This window comes from Numenius arquata, chromosome 3 (assembly GCF_964106895.1).
Source record: "Numenius arquata chromosome 3, bNumArq3.hap1.1, whole genome shotgun sequence".
Taxonomy (NCBI): Eukaryota; Metazoa; Chordata; class Aves; order Charadriiformes; family Scolopacidae; genus Numenius; species Numenius arquata.
In genome coordinates this window covers 27,980,914-27,998,195 of record NC_133578.1, presented here as the reverse complement: position 1 = coordinate 27,998,195, position 17,282 = coordinate 27,980,914, and the positions used below count along the sequence as shown (strand labels likewise).

At 40.5% G+C, this 17,282-nt stretch overlaps 1 protein-coding gene across 1 annotated transcript in view; it reads left to right on the top strand.

Moving 5' to 3' along the window:
* The window catches only part of PIKFYVE (phosphoinositide kinase, FYVE-type zinc finger containing), a 60,420-nt gene that overhangs the window by 25,221 nt on the left and 17,917 nt on the right, over positions 1-17,282 (top strand). Inside the window, exons 12-21 of the mRNA XM_074146016.1 lie at positions 3,439-3,501; positions 5,550-5,679; positions 6,030-6,210; positions 7,471-7,545; positions 8,216-8,323; positions 10,107-10,247; positions 10,969-11,095; positions 12,229-13,415; positions 14,844-14,944; positions 15,885-15,956. Coding sequence (XP_074002117.1) covers positions 3,439-3,501; positions 5,550-5,679; positions 6,030-6,210; positions 7,471-7,545; positions 8,216-8,323; positions 10,107-10,247; positions 10,969-11,095; positions 12,229-13,415; positions 14,844-14,944; positions 15,885-15,956 — 2,185 coding nt within the window. The remainder of the gene's footprint in view (positions 1-3,438; positions 3,502-5,549; positions 5,680-6,029; positions 6,211-7,470; positions 7,546-8,215; positions 8,324-10,106; positions 10,248-10,968; positions 11,096-12,228; positions 13,416-14,843; positions 14,945-15,884; positions 15,957-17,282) is intronic.

The window sequence follows — 17,282 nt, the reverse complement described above, 5'->3', positions numbered from 1 at the left end:
GTCTCTTAACCAGGTTAATTCAGTGTAATTCATAGTAGAAAACTGGGGGCAATTCCTTTTAAGAGAATAGATTTCCCTTGAGGGGAAAGTATCAGTAATATGCCCAGAAGTGGTATAGAGTGGAGGTGTGCATCACTGAAGTACAGCACAGAGAGGTGGGTATTATCCTGCAGATTTTTGAAAAATCTGTATCCTCTGCAAATATAGAGGACTTACTGTACCTCTTTTTTTTTTTTTTTTTGATTCCTGGCATGAGAGTCTAGAGGAAAGACCTAACCAGGGAGCAACAAATTAAAATGAATAACATCCTGAATAGCAAGGCATGCTTCTTGGCAATAGGGAGACTGAAATTTTGTGGATACTTATGTTTGTTACTCAAGGCCTTAAAAAATTAGGTGGGACAAAATGCTACAGTGTGTAGTGCAGTGCCTAGAACAGTGAAATGGATGACTTCTAACACTTTGTTCTGGAAATATTAAAATTGGAGTGAAAAGACTTTTGCCTTGTGTTCCTGATTAATCCTGACTATTCAAAAAAATGTGCCTTCAAGGGTGCTAGATTAGACAGCCAAGACTAGATAATTAAGTTTGTATGTAAAATGGGACATGGTTATTTTAAGAACAGAGTACTGTTCAGTCAGTGACATTATGCATTTGCTGCTGTCAGGGGTCAGTAACTTCCCCGTGACCATTACGGACACATGTATTTAGCTTGATTTCATTGGAATTGTTTTTTGTCCTTAGACTGGATGACAGTGACTTAATCTTCTTTGAAATAATGAAGTAAAACTGAAGATCACACCCACCTTTTGAGGCTAGTAACTCAATTTCCTCACAACTGTGTAAATTACAGTCATTGGAGGAGGATTAACAGGACAGAACATCAGTGCTAGAAGTGCAGGTCAACTTTGATTTAAGTGGTTAGTGGGTTCCTTCAAATGATTTAAAGGATATGCAATTGCCACTAGTCACAGAGGTCAGCTGCTTTGGAGCAACGGCCTGTGATGTACTGTGTTTTAGAATAGAGTATTTTGTGTATAGGCTGAGTCTAATGGCAGGACTTCTTGTGATGTCATAGGCTGATTAATGTCTGGTGTGTTTCCATGAAATTCTAGTGACTCCAAGTTAGCTGGCTTGTAGTATCTTACAAGTGAGTGTAGTGACTCATTTGTAGTATCATCTGCCTAAAGACGATGGTACTTTATAGTGTGTATCAAAATGGGAAACAAAGTAAGATTGCTTTCTACATTTAAATTACAGGAAGAGATTAAGTGACTTTATTTTCAATGTGGGTTTTATTTGCAATTTTTAAGAGATAGTTATCAATATGGGAAACTTTATTTTCTAAATGTCTTTGCAGCCAGATATCCTTGATCCTGGTAGCAGGTATTTTGTGTAGTTAGTTTTTGGTGCACCTTCTTTTGAAAAGGTGCAGCCTTTGGATGCAGCCTTGTTTGTATATCTAGAGGAAAAGCTGTAGTTCCTGGTCAATCTGTTTTGATGTTTAACCAGAGAAATATATAAGGTGTATAAAATCCGCTGGTTTCCATTGCAGACTTGTGAATTTCTCTGTGCATTGTGGTATTTGCTTCCAATGATGCCGTTGAATCTCAGGCTTAGGAATTTGTGTGTTCTGGGGTGGTGTGTTTTGGTTTTTTCTCTGTTTCGCTTTGCTGAAGCTGTTTGGGGGAGCTTGTAAGAGAAGTCTCTTGATAGCTAACTGCTTGCAGACAAGGCTACAAAATACACCAAAGGAACCTCCCACCCATCCAACATTCTGTGGAGCATGATACACGTAGGGACGATGTGAGGTAAGAAATGTGTGTCAGCCATTCACACAGCCTCAAACTCAGAGGTGTGAGTGTGTTACTGGTCCAGTCTATGAAGAGGTATGGTATCTTACCTTGTCAGGAGCTTTCCCTGGGACACAATTGGAAGCAAAGTTATAAGAGATGAAGTTGTACTGAAGAGAAGTGTTTCTGGTTTGGAGGTGCCACCTGTGCCTTTGTTCAGAGCATAACTAAGGTTAGGTTTCAGCTGGAGTTAACTCCTGCCTTTGCCATGCCAGTCAGGGATATGTGTCAGACCTAATTTGACTGTTCACAGTAAAGAGCTGCTGCCCTGAGGCTGTTGTGAGGTGGAGAGGGACGGTGGTACTAGCATACATGGTCATGTGTAGGTACAGCATGACATGACTTTCTCTAGGTAGTCTGTGGGACTGTGGTGAACGAGTGCTGAGGGTGAGCCAGCTTTTATCAAGCAGTAGGTTGCTTGTAATGCTAAACTCTTCATCTAAGCAAGAGATGAAGGGAATCTGCAAATAACCAGCAAGCTGCAAGGGAGGCTTGCAACTTCGCTTTGGTACATTGATCACTTATTGAGTATGTTTGCAAACTGGTCAATTGCAGACAGGCTCAGATTTTTAAACTGGTGGCATGTAGGGGGTCTCCTGAGTGCTGCTGTTCAGAGACTTGTGATTGCTTGTGTCTTGTCAACTTTTTGTTGCTTTCTGTTGGTGTCTGAAAGCTGCCTGGCTTTGCATTCTGTTTGTGGCAGTAGATCTGGACCGTTCTCACAAAAGGTGATAAAGAGTTAGTTTTGGACTTCAGATCATCATGCTGTATAAGCAGTTGGGCTATTGCTTTTGTTTTCCTGCTGTGCAGTCCGTTTTTGTAGAAGCAAGGAGCCAACTAAAGGCATAACAAGCTAATGGTCTCTGGAGAAAAACTTTTTGTAGCCAGCCAGCCTGCATAAAAGTCAAGAGCTAGCAAGCTAAAGAAGTGTAGTAGATGGAGCTTCATCCTATTTCCTGTATGTGAAGTGATGTATTCCTTTCCTTTGTTCCATCCCTGTCAGCATGGATTCCTCAAAACAGTTTAAACTGTTTTAGACTTTAGAGTTCTAGCTCTGGAAAGGCAGACTGTCTTTTGTTTCTTTCACTGTATAAGATAAATCTTATGGCTGGTCTCTCTCCCAGTCTGACATACTTCATTGGAGTGTGAGAGCAAAATGGCTTCTGAAGCTGCATTTTTAGAGCAGAGTGAGGAGGCCGTTCCCTGTCTGGACATTCCCATGATGTCTGCTCTCAGCTTAACACATTTGTGTTCAGATCTAGAAAAGTGTGGTGTGAGTCAATTGGAAAAGCAAACTCTTAACTTCTAGTTCAGTCTTTACTTGTGTCTACTTTGTTTGTTTTGTTTCTTCACAGTAATAAGTACTATTTTCTTGTCATGTTAGAACTTTTTGATAGAACAAGAATGAGAGGATATTCTTGTCTTCACCACTCGTCAAGCTGTTGCTAAATTGGTGACTAAACATTTAGATGAGTAATGCTGCTGCTTCTGGTGTGGGTGTGTACATTGTAATTATATGGGCGCACCAGTGTAACCTGTCATATTTTTTTTGTCTCCGCCTATCTCCCTCTTCTCTCTTCTTTCAGAGTACTTGAATCCTGAAAACGGAGGGCAGCAGATGTTCTCTATAAGTGATGCTTTTATTAAAGGTAAGGAGAAACTTCAAATGTTGCTGTTTTGCGGTTTTAATATAGTGATGAAAACTCCTCAGTAGTCCTTTAATGGGGCATTGACCCTCTAGAAATATTTACTTGATAGTAAATCTGAACTTATTTGTGGTGAAACTGATAGATATACTCTAAATTTTTGAATGCACTTTCAAGCTTACATTTCTTACACTTCTCAGATTTCTTAATTAAAAAGCATTCAAAGGAAAGCTTTTACTTTTTCTTTTTTAAATAAGTGTAAGTGGCAAGTCTGTTCACAACTTCCCCACCCACAAACTTATGTAACAGACACCGATTTTAAATTTCTGTGCAAGCAAATGAAGATGTGAGATGATTAATTACACTGTTTCTACAGAGTAGGTTAAAACTTCATCTCTTAAATCTTTCTGGGTTTCCTGTCATCACCACAACCACCACCACTTCTACTTCTGAAATGAAAGGCTATTAGATGCAGTTGTGAGGCTTAAAACCCTTTCAATATCATGGCCGAGTGCACTTGTTAGTGCTTTTTTTTCTCCCTGTTAATGGTATTGATTTTGGTGAGCTCGTAAGAGGAGGAAATAAGCAGGAAACCCCAGTGTCCATGCAGCCAGAGTAATAAAATCTTTGATTAAACTGATGCTTAGTTTTTAACTGAGCTTTTGTAGGAGAAAGGAAAGAGGGAAACCAAATGTAACTTCTCTTAATCTTCTACACAGCTAATTTTGGGTATGGAGCATCTGGAAGAAGTTAATTGTTGTTTTTAAAGAGTCTTTTTTTCAATAGTCCTGCTCAGATTACTGTTGTACAAGGATTTTGCTGTTGTATCATGCACTCTGAGGAGTTTTAAGCTTGAACTCTGAAGGCTTACATACTTGCTGATGAAAATTTGTATACTAGTAGCATAAATTATGTACAATGTAGTCAGCCACTATGAGAATGAGGAAGTTTATAACTTCCCTCTATAGTATCATAATACCTGTGTGAGAAGTAACTTAGTAACTCCTTCAAAGCAGGGAAGACTGTGCTGAAATAACCTCTAATCTTGGTACTGCAAAACAGAACAGTTCTAAGGAGTTTCTACACAATATAGTGATTGAAAAGTGACTGTCTTATCCTGTTGAAAAATGCTTTGTTTCCAAAACCAGAAAGGGCTATAGTTCATGCTGACATTTAGGATTTAAAAATGGTATTCAGTGGATACAGCGTTCATTGGCATCTTGTTTATTGTAGCGGAGAGATACCAGTGTATATGATGGTTAGGTGGATGGAGTTGAGAAGATGTTCTGAAATCTTTCAAAAAGCTTGAGCCACTTTCTTGACAGAAGATCTTGAGAATTCTGTAGTATTAGATACTGTGACATAGGCTGGATGAACCAGCCTGCTGACAGCTCTCTCTGCACCTGGTGGTGCAAAAAGGTGGCGTGTGGGGTTGGGATGCAAGTCATGTAAAGGTTCAAAAGTCTAACATATGAATTGGTAGCATAGCGCATCTCCCAAACATATTTTAAAGAAATGCTAAACAAGGCCTTTATGAAGATCTTTTTGATACTTGTGCTGCAGCCTGAACGAAATAACTAAATCTTTTAATGCTGCTTGTACATAGATTTCTTCAAATCAGGAGCTTTCTGTGGATCGAATTAGTGCCTTTGACCAATGTTCTGAGTCTACAAGGCATTATGACTATGTATTATGAATATATGCAATATTTGGATTTTGCTGCTTATTTATAGGCAAAACTGGGAGATTTTTTTTTTGTTTCCTTGTCTCAACAAGCTCGGTAATGATTCAATTCCAGAAGAGAAAACAGTCTGCTCTATACTGGCAGTACAGGAATTTTGGTAGCTCACTTTGCCTTTGTATACTCGCCACTGTTTTACTCAATACTGTTTGCTGCATCATGTTAGCATGATACCTAGCTCAAACTCAGTATTTCAAGAGGCTTAGACTTAATGTCTTAGTAAATTCTTTCCTTTTCAAAGTAGCTTTTCAGAAAGACACAGGCATTCGACTGTGACCTTATATTAACAAGGTTTGGTTGTCTCTTGCAGAGTCGCTATTCAACAGGAGGGTGGAGGAAAAGTCCAAAGAACTGTTTTTCACGCCCCTAGGCTGGCACCACAGCAATCTGGATCTGTTGAGAGAAGAGAATGGGGAGAAACAAGCCATGGAAAGGCTACTGTAAGAAACATGTAGAAAATGGAATTTGCATATCTTGACTAAAAATTCCTGAAGCCCCTGTATTCCACCAACTTTCAGTGGGACTTGATCTACAGTGGACCGTACAAGGGACTAATTTGCATTAAGAAAACAGCATTTTTACAGTATCTTTTGATTGTTTTTTTACCTGTGACTTATGTATTGAAGTACAGGACCAGAGTTGACTCTAGAATGTTCTAGGCAGCTGTTCCTTCAGAGGCCTTCCTGCACTGTAAATGTTAAGAAATTTACTTCTGAAATGAGATTTTAACTAATCACTGCTCTGTATTTTTTTTTCACAAGAAATCTGTTTGGCCTGCCTTTTTTTACAGGTCTGCTAATCACAACCACATGATGGCACTCCTTCAGCAGCTTCTGTACAATGAGTCCTTGTCACTGTCCTGGAGGGATATCATTGTACCTGTGGTCTGCCAGGTAGTTCAAACTGTACGGCCTGATGTCAAGAACAGAGATGATGACATGGATATCCGCCAGTTTGTCCACATCAAAAAAGTAAGTTTCAAACAGTGGGTGTAGGGAAACAAAAGGTTGCAGCTGCTGCCAGCATCCCATGTTTGAAGAGTTCTGTTCCCACCGCCCCCAGCATGTTCAGTGGTGTAACTGGCCAACGTGGCCTTTGGATAAGGTGGGGTTCTAGAAAAAAAGTTGCACAGAACTTTGCATCCTGTGAAAGGTGCTTTAATATTAGCCCTGGAGCTGACCTCTTCTTTCAGGCTGTAGGCTGCAGAAGGTAGCAAAGGTCAACATTTTTGTAGTGACTTGTTTCCTTTTTTGTTTTGTGCTTGGGTTGGAGATGTACTGAACGCTGGATAAGTAGCTTGCAGGACTCTGTGTAGCAATCTGTTGTTCGATAACTATCCATTATGGAGGATTGAACTCCTCCCATGCCAAGTACGATGACTTTCTTCAAGAGGAAAATTTAATTGTTATGGAATGGTGCATCTAGTTTTACCAGATGGCCTAGTGTTGACACTGTTAAACTGTAAGGCTGACTTGTGGTACGCAGAGTTTCTTCTGAGAGGCCAATGTGAAACTAACATCCAAGGAGCTACTGTGACTGAGGATCAAAGCTTGGGCTTTGGCAAAATTCACCTCAGGAGGCCTCTTTTGTTTGGAAGTCATGTAAGATATGAGGAGAGCCTTATGGTTCTGGTGGTAGCTCTGTGGCATCTCTTCAGGCAGCATCAGTTGTTGCTGCCTCTCCTAAAACTCCAGGTCAAAGACCAGATGTTCAGAGGTGAAAGCTTTTTGTAGCTGTCCGCCATTTTTCACATGCTGATAACAGAAATGTTCTCTGAAACCTGTTATTCGGAAACCTGTTTCATGTTGTTTATTACTCCTGTGATTGGTGGTGACTGGAGGCACACCAGTCAATGATGTGTTCACATAGTAAGTAGAGGTTTGTTTGATTTTTTTTTTTCCTCATTTTTTTGATTTATGCTCCTCATGGCCTGTAGAAGTTAGGTTCCCTTATTAGCTTCAAGAGTGTACCTGGTTTAACAAATATGCATCTGTTGGAAGGGCATAGAGATCTTGGAACTTAGTACTTTTTTTCATGTTGTCCTCAGTTTGCCAGACTTTAAAGGAAGGGAGTTGTGTGTCCAGCATGACTGTATCTGATCTTTCATCTGATAATTGAGGGTGTAGCTGAAGCTTGCACATCAGCTACAATAGGTATTCTACATATTATGTTTACTGCATTAGAAGTTATGGGAGTTTATGACAATTTTAAAATGTTCTTTGCTTTATTAGATCCCAGGTGGAAAGAAATTTGACTCCATGGTGGTGAATGGATTTGTTTGCACTAAGAACGTTGCACACAAAAAGGTAATGCAGGCTTGATTAATCAAGTGCTGGCTGTAGCATATGCTGAGGAACTAAGTGTGCTGTGACTTCCTTTTTGTGTCATGAAGCTTCTCTCACCACTCAGGAAGTTTGTGAGCTCTCTCTAGCTTGAGACCCTAAACAAGAATGGCTTTTAAAGCGTTTATTTTCCAAGCTGTTTACTTTTAGCCCAGAGATTTTAAGGGTGGAGGCTTTCCTCATGCATGTATAGAAAAACATCCTTTCCATCCCTAAAGGCATCTAATAATTGCCCCATGTTTTAGCTAGAAAAAGGTATTTGTGGTTCTGACTACGACAATGTAGTAAAGCGAGCCTTTAAATAAGACAGGAGGTCAAGACAAAAGTGATCTGGATGGAGGCTTCAAAGCATATCAAAACTTTGGGGTTCTTGGGGGTGACTGTAGAAACATGTAGCATTTCACTCATACTGGACAGTAGCTGTGAAATTCCAACAACTGGGTGTAACATCTTCATAATAAGGAAGAATGTGCAGTTGGGTCTGCTGGGGGGGGACAGGTCATAGCTGAGGCTCCCTGGGGAGGAAAAAATAAAAATCAATCATGGGAAGCCTGCCTCCTTTTTTTTTTTCTTTTGTACTTTTTCCCTTCCAGGTGTTTGTATTTTTGTTTTAACTATTTTTGTGATTCCTTAGATGAACTCTTGCTTAAAAAATCCCAAAATTCTTCTGCTGAAGTGCTCAATTGAGTACCTCTATCGAGAAGAAACAAAGTTTACCTGCATAGACCCTATAGTACTTCAGGTGAGTGCATACTTTTCTTCTTGGTTAAGATTGCCTGAGGTCTAGTGATCCAAACAAAGTGATTATCGGTGCACATATGCCTTTTTTCAGTGTGTAAGGTGGAGTTGAGTGAGTGGGATTGCATAGGAAAGAAAAGATTTCTGGCAGCTAGCTGAGAAAATTGCTGCAGTAATACAGTGCAAACCTTTAGTTTCATGCTGAGGATTTTTGTCATCAAGTTACCTGTACTAAGAGTCATCTTAGGATCCTCGCAATTAAATGCAGCATTTTAGAAAACACATCTTGTTTTTAATGATACAGCATATAAGGAACATACAGTTCAGAAGGTCAGAGCTACTGTTGTGGTTTAGCATGTGCAAAGAAGTATTAGAAAAGTTAGTGTGGGTGAGTATTAGGTTGCACCCATGTTATTTCTTGTCAGGCTTGAAAAAATGAGACAACCAACCTAATGAAGTGATGAACTACAAAATGTCACCATGGGACAGGTGCCCTGCCCCTGTGAGCAGGGAGGTGCCTTAAGTATGAAAACACTGAAATGGATAGGCCTTTTCTTTAACACACTGCATTCCCGTCTGAGAATCAGTCTTCAGGTGTTTGCCGGGATACTCATAACAGGGGTATTTGGTGCTCTACTGAGCTTGGGCCATAATGTTTGTTTCTGTATTTGACTATTTCCTTATCACATGCATTTAAGACAACTTCTGTTTGGTGATTAATAGACAGGATTACAGGTATGAAAGCTTTAGCAATAAAACTTGTCTCTGCCTGGTGAGTTGGCTTTCTAGTAAAAGCTTAAAATGAGACCTGTCCTTTGTCTTAATGGGGTAGAAGTATCTACTATAATACTGATTTCCGATTATTTCAGTGTCAACTTCAGAACATGATCATAACTATTTGTGTATCAGCATTCAAGTCCTATAGGACAGAAAATACTACAGAAATACTAGTTCAATTGAAAAGTTTAGCATCTAGTAAAAGCTTTATCTTTACTACACTTAACATGAATGATTGTGTTCTGTGGAGTTGGCAAACTGCTTTTGTGGTATCTTTCTCTTGCACAGAACTATTAAAGCCTGACTATTGTGAGGTGCAATAACACAGTTGAGAATACCTGTCTTGGGAAGCTGTATCCCCTCTCTAGCAGTGTAAACCTTTAGTTTTGTTAGAGTTGCAGCCTTGCTTTCTCTTGCTGTGCATGACAATATAAGTGTGGGGAAAACAGTGAGATGAAGTCAGAAGGTGGGCATGGTTAGAAAAGCAATTTTGCAGTGTACAGCATTTGGAATCCCACTCCAGAAGCACTGTCCTCAAGTACAGATTTAGGGACTGAGAGTCTGTGTATAGATTTGTAAAGGCATAGAGCACTGGTATAATTTTTGTGAACGGAAGCGTCTCTGAGTGCCAGCACTCAACATGTCTCCGAAGGTGGAGAACATAATATTACCAACAGCTTTGGTTTAGGATGCTCTAATTCTAGCACCTTTAGAAAATAAAGCCTTTTTCCATGTAAGTTATATATATGTGTGTGTGTTTGGATTCTGCTGTAAATCTCTTACTTCAGACTGTCATTGGACATACATTCTCATGTGCAATTAATGCATATAACAAATTACTGATAAACAGGGTGTTGTGCTGTGGGGGTGGAGAAATGTGCAAAACAGGCAACTGATGGTGCTTTCTGGATAGCTGTTTTCCCTGTCTTGTAGGAAACAGATATCTAAGTGTGGGTTTTTTTCAGATGGGTTTGCAGTAGTTAACTGCCACACTTTGTTCCTGTCTACAGGAAAGGGAGTTCTTGAAGAACTATGTGCAGCGGATAGTTGATGTCAGGCCTAATTTGGTCCTTGTTGAGAAGACTGTGTCCCGAATTGCCCAGGACATGCTCTTAGAGCATGGTATCACTCTGGTCATCAATGTGAAGCCGGTGAGAGTTTCCTGTCAATCAGACTGGACCTTGTGGGTAGATTTCTGTAACTTCTCCTTATAGCAAGTCCCCTGGAGAAAGCAGAGTTGTCTTATTTTCTCCTTTAGCCAAATCTGGGGTCTTTTTTTAATGGTACTTCTGTACCAAGAAAGCGAGACAGCAAACCTAAAGCTCAGCTATTTTCCTCAGCTCTTCGCAGCTACTCTGCTGTGTACTTGCTTGTTAGGTTTGTACCTTCTCTTTATTCTGGTTAACTCTGACTCCTGTTTGTGACAAATTCTGCATGGTTCCTCAGTGATCCCTGAGAGCCTCTCTGTCCCTGTGAGGCATGGTACAGACAGCCGAACAGAGAGGAGTTGTGGGGATTGGCTGAGCTCCTGATAGCCAGCACTATGCTGACTGCACTGTACCTCCTGGAACTCTTTTCACTTGAAAAGATGTAGATATCTTTAAGGAAGGGCACAATCTTGCCTTTTGCCAGAAATATTTACCCAACTGCTTTTCTAAGATTCTTGTATCTCGTGGGTGTGTGCTTGTGTGACTGGGTTTAACCTGGAGTTTGTGCCTCAGTGAGAGGTTTCCTGGATCATGCTGACATTTTTTCTTTTGGGGTTTTTTGGTGGGTTTTTTTTTTTTTTTTGAAGAGCAAGCTAAGGATACTAGTGTCCTCTTTGCGCTATGGATTCTTTGTAGATCCTTACTGTTATTTCCATTTTCACAGCAAGTGTTAGACCGGGTAAGTCGAATGACCCAGGGAGACTTAGTGATGTCAATGGATCAACTATTGACCAAACCACGTTTGGGAACCTGTCATAAATTTTATATGCAAGTTTTCCAGTTGCCCAATGGTGAGTAAAGCTTGATATGTCTTAGCTTGTGTGTGTGAAAGGATAAATGTTTTGTTCCTCTTAACTAGATCTGGACTGTTGGGTGCCTTTTGTGATCCAGTAGTATCCTTCCTACTCATTTTTCTTTACTTCTGTTACATCTTGGAACTACACTGAATTGTCTGTGGACATAAAAGCATGATCTTACTAAGATGAGACACACCAGGTTTTAATTAGCCTGGTTTCTTCCTTCTGAACTGCTTTTTCTTTCCTCTTCCCACCCCCTGGAATTCGTCTAGTCCAACTTCCTGTTCAAAACAGGAAGGACTAATTTCAATGCAGGATCAGATTTCTCAGGGCTTTCTCAGCCAACTGTTGAAAATATTGCAGAATGGAGATTTCATAGCCTGTCTGGGCATCTGTTCAGTTGTTTAACCATCCTCAGCATTAAGAATTCTTTCACATAGGAACAGACAGTCATAGAACAGCCTGGGTTGGAAGAGACCTCAAAAGATCATCTGGTCCAACCTTAACGCATCCCATCAAAATTTGCCTTTTTGCGATTTGTGCACAATGCCCCTTGTCCAGTCATTGTGCACCTTTGAGAAACCGCGTTCCTTGTCTGTAACCCCTTTAGCAGTGGAAGTCAGCAAAGGAAAGAATGGCTGCTTGACAGGTTCCCAGTGGTGCTGGTACACAAATGCTGTTGATGGAAATCTTAAAGGAGATGCAGTCTTTGTATCTTTTCCCCTTCTGCTTCTCATGCCCCCATCAGCCTTTAAATTGCACTCGAGATTTTGTAGGCTTTTGACTTGTGAGGATGAGCAAATGTTCCTGGGAGGATAGTGGTTCTTTTGCTGCAATGCTGCTGCTGATCTTAATATACACTGTTTAGGCACCAGTGTGTTCCATGTGGCCTTCACTTGGACTTTATGATGACTTGTTTTACAAAACAGAAGTTTTATAGCAAGTGCTTGGTTTGCTTGCAAAAATAAGTTAATTCAGTAGAGCGATGTGAATTTCTGCAGCTGGATTGTGCTACCAATGTTACTTGCTCTTAGTCTCTGTTACAATCTCTTCAGTGTGTGAGATACCTAAGAGCAGGTTAACTGTAGTTGTCATCTTAACTCCTATGGTTTTTTTGTTTCTTCTAGAACAGACAAAAACTCTGATGTTCTTCGAAGGGTGTCCCCAGCACCTGGGCTGCACTATCAAGTTGTGTGGTGCTGCAGAGTATGAGCTGGCCCGTGTGAAGGAGATCTTGATCTTCATGGTCTGTGTGGCTTATCATTCCCAGCTGGAAATCTCTTTCCTTATGGATGAGTTTGCCATGCCCCCTACTCTAACCAAAAATACCTCTTTTCACTCCTTTATTGAGGAGCCAGGAGATGAAAGTGAACAGCAGAACCTCTTCAATGGTGAGGAGTTCAGCACAGCAGTCAGAGACATTGAACTATCCTCTGAAAAGCTGCCTATAATCTCTGAGTCAGTGTCCTCTGATGAGGTCAGCTTGCTTGAACAAAGAGGTTTATTTGAGAGAGGTGACCAAGAGAACAGTCAACTGGAAACAATGTCCTCAAAACAGCAAGAGCACCACAAAGTGGAGTCACCATTTCCAGTGTTCAACTCTGTACCTCCTGTAATACCTGAAACATCCCTGCTGCCGCTCCATGGCATGGACCAGCACTTGGTCACTCTGGAGAGCCAGACACTAGAGCCTCTTCAACAGGTAAATGATCTGCAGGACTCCAAGAGTCAGATGAGAGTCTTCAGAGACCCTCTCCAGGATGATACTGGTTTATATGTCACAGAAGAGGTAACTTCTTCTGAAGATCGTCTTAAGACTTACTCTGCAACATTTAAACAGGAGTTGAAAGATGTCATTCTCTGTATTTCTCCTGTAATGATGTTCCGTGAACCATTTCTTTTGACTGAAAAAGGCATGAGGTGCCCTGCCCGGGAATACTTCCCTGAGCAAGTTTATTGGTCTCCTCTCCTCAATAAGGAATACAAGGAGTTAGAGAGCAGAAGGAAGAGACAACTATTGCGGGATCTCTCTGGACTACAAGGGATGAATGGGAGTATCCAAGCCAAGGCTATCCAAATCTTACCTTCTCATGAGCTGGTTAACACTAGAATAGCAGAACATCTAGGTGATAGCCAGAGCTTAGCCAGAATGCTGGCTGACTATCGGGCCAGAGGAGGGAGGATACTACAGAAGAGCACAGATCCCTTTGCCCAAAGTAAGGATGTGTCTAGTGTCTCTACTGGAAAAACTGGGTGCAGAATTGAAGAAGATGAGAAGGGATTGGCTCAGAGTGAATCCTCATGGTCTCATAAGGTAAGATTCAAAGCTATGTTACTGAAAACCCAGATTACATCAGTTTTTCTTGGTAATACAGAAGGTGTAGATATTCAATGTTAAACTAGAGTTGGTTTGTTGAGTTTCGTTTTTTTTTTCTCCCTCCTTTTTTTTTTATGGCTGGGCCCAACCTGAATTTTAGATTGCAGTGCTCTGGGCACTTAAGTCAATATAACTAGGGACTATGTGGATATAAGAAAGCAGAAGATGACACTTACTGCAAATTTCACTGAGAAGGGAAGAGGTTGTGAGACTACTTTCTGAGAAATGCACACAGTCAGCCAAGAATCAGTGTATTACATTGCCTATTCAACTCTACGTGACTGATTTCTGAAAATTAAGGGGGAGCAAACTTAGGGAAGTTTCTGAAACCTGAGGTTTCTTGCTGCTTGTATTAGTGATTTCTAGAAGTGTAATGTTTTCATCTTCAGGGGGCTTAATGTCATGGAAATAGCAGTAGGCTGTGATTACATTAAAGTATTTGACTGTTTGTAAAAGTTTGGATGATCTGAAAAATGTGAGAATCTCATAATGGAGGGAGGGGAATCTTTGAAATTTCAAAGCAAGGCAGTATGTGTTTGTAATAAAAATATTTAAAGTTTTGGGAAGCTGCTGTGAAAGCAACTAACCTCTTATCTGAGGAAAGGGATCTTGGGATTTTCTTGAACTGAAAGCTGTTCAGGAAAAACATCTATGAACGAGAGTAGCAGAAATGATCTCTTGAAAGAGCCAAACATTTTAGTCCCTGAGCCAATCAGCTCCCAAGTTCATGAACAGAAGTCACTTTTTAATTGGTGCTTAAGTGTAAATCTGTGTAGCTTCACAGGCTGTAATCTTACCAACTATAAGACTAGCCCTTGCTCTGGATCAGACTGGTTGATGCTGTTTTAAATTTATTCAGTGATCAAAGAAAAGTATTTGGTAACTTCATAGTTCTGTAGGGCGTGGAAGGGGAAACAGCTCCATTCCAGCAGCAGCAAAGTAACTCTCCTCACAGCAGACTGAAAGTTGGAAGTCTTTCTATGGCCTGACTGAGCAATTGAGGTATAATATATTGGCAGAGTTTTAACTCCAAGATGTCCAAAACTGTACAGTGCTTTGGAGACTGTAGATGTTTGTCTCGGGGCTTTTGTTGTTTTCTGTTTCCCTTAGCTTCTTTTCCACAGAAACACAGGCAAATGCATTGATTTTATTATGCATGTTAGTTATGTTCTAAAAGTGTCAGTTAGCAATTATACGTGGTACAAGTCTACCTGAAGCTCAGAGATAATGCAAGGTTAATCTGCACAAAAGGAGCAAGCAGAGATTTGTCTGTTAATAAATTACTAGAACAGAATTTTGTCATCAGGAGTTGTGTGTGAATAGAGGTGTCTGTAACCAGTAAATGAGTTGTTTTCTCTCTAGCAGGTGGATTGCCTGAGTCCAGTAAACCATCAGAGGCTCTGTGTTCTCTTCAGTAGCTCTTCCGCTCAGTCCAGCAATGCTCCAAGTGCCTGTGTTAGCCCCTGGTATGAAAACTACACCTCTACAGCTTGTATAGTTGCTATTTTTTTTTTTCCTAAGTCAAGGTCAGTGCTCAGCTCATAGTGGTATTTCTTTGAGGGCTCCTTGGTAGGTTGTGACCATCCTGTAACATGAACTGTTGCCAGAAGAATTTTGTCTTGCCTAGTCAGGTCAATCCTGAAGGCAGCATCCCATAGCGTTTGTAATCCCCAAGGCATGAATAAGAAAGCCCAGCATAAAACCAAACACTTTAGTTGGTCCTTTCACTGCAGAGTAATGTATGTGTGGGGAGGGCACTGCCTGCAGTCTTGTGGGGAAGAGTTAGTATATGTAAACACAGAAGAAAGTCCGAGCCCAAAAATAAGCCTTGAGAGAATCTAGAAGATTGTATTATCTGAGAGTGGCATTTGAATATATTGCTATCTTTCTCATGTTACAGTCAGTGGTGTTAAGAGGTTTAAATATTTCCAGTTTAAGGGGCTGTAATTTGTTAATTTTGTGCAACCTATGACATGCTTCTAGCCTTGCTAAATGGGAGAGGTTCTGAGAAAACGAAAGTTACTATTAAATCTTCTAGAAGAATAAGGTTTTCTTAAGGCTTTTTTCATCTTCTGGATGTAACCTTTTTGTAGCTCTTTATATATTAGTGTTTGAGGCGTCAAGGTGTCTAGGCTTCTGTGCTTAGATATTCTTGAACGTGATCTTCAGAAGTGCAGTTGAATTGTATTCTACTTAAATGCCAAGTTTAAAGTTGTTCTAGTAGGATTCTGATCTCGGTATTAGCAAACCTGACAGCACGGATCTAGGAAGGGTAATCAAGAGGGGAAAAAAGCCTTTGAAGGTATACAGGGCTGAAAACATGCCAACAGTAGGTGCACCTAAAGGCCATTGCACAGCTAACAAGGGCAGCAACCACCCTCTGAATCTTTTCTTTCTCTGCTTTAGGATTGTGACCATGGAATTCTACGGAAAAAATGACTTGACTCTAGGGATTTTTCTGGAGCGCTACTGTTTCAGGTGAGGACGAACTTACTCTAAATCTCATTCTAAACAAAACAAAAGCTTTTGATAGCTTTGTGAAGTTACCTGCTGCCCTCTTCGTAGACTCTACTTCCTGTGCACTTAGGAGAACAGCATGCAAGTCTGCAGAACTGTGTCCCAGTATGGGTTACCACTTAAATCTGCTCCCTTTGCGTTATTATTATGCTGTAGTGAAACAGGAACTGGATTTAAGAATACGCTTATGCATGCTCACTTCTTACAAGCAAATGCATCCGCTGCTTTCCCACTTCAGCCCTGTCCCTCTCATTTCCTTTAATGAGGAAGAGGAACAGATTATGAAACAAGACTTAAAAGTTCATAAAGACAGATGTATTCACTTACCATTTTCTTGTAGCAATTAGGGCTCTAAGGGGCCTAGTTAAGAGTCTGAGCATGCATCCCAAATGGCTGTTTTTCAAGACAGTAACTGAGTAACTGTCCTAATCACACCTTTCTGAGGTTCCTATTTGAATTTTCATACAAATTCTGGGAAAAAACTACTCCTTTAGTGTTATCTGAACATCTGACAGTCAGGCTTTGTCACATCAGCAAGGTGGCTAATATAAATGATCCAGAACACTTTTAGCCCTGGCAAAGTACTGTGTAACTTATTTCATCTGACAAGTTGTTAAGTTTCAGTAATAACTGGTACTGCCAGAACTGCATACAGAGTCTTACCAGGCTGTGAAGCTGGATGGGTAGCCTATGGCTTCTCAAAAGACAAGATTACTCTGTTCTCTGTATTGGCCACTTGCAGTAGCAAAATGCTGTTAATGTTCTGCCTTCTGCAGAGGAACAAGTATTTCTCCTTGTGCTGATCAATGAGGAGGAGAAGCTTAGCAGTCCACTTCTAACTTCTTATCTCTGCTGACTAGCTATTGTGTGCTCAAGTGGATGCTTCTCAATCTCCTTAGTTTCAGTAATTAAAATTCTTTCTTTTTTTTTTTTGTGTATGAGCAAGGAGGTTCTGGGCTTTGTTAGACTCTTTCTGATTTTGAAGAATTCCCTATTTTGCTTTGATACCTAAACAATTCAACCTTTATTTTTCTGATGCTAGTGTCTCTTCCCTGACTTAAATGAAAGCCATCCAAAGAAAGGTCACAGGCTTTTCTGTTCAAAGAGGTTACATGCCACTGTTTTGCTCACTTTTCCTTCAGGAGCTGAAACATTATAATTTTGAAGGCTCTTTAGCACATCTTTGTCCTCAGTAGCCTTTGCTCTGGTACATTGCCGAAGTGTTCTTCTAATTTGGTACCAAGTGCTCCCAGGTGTTTGATCCATATTTTCTGGACTATGTGGAAT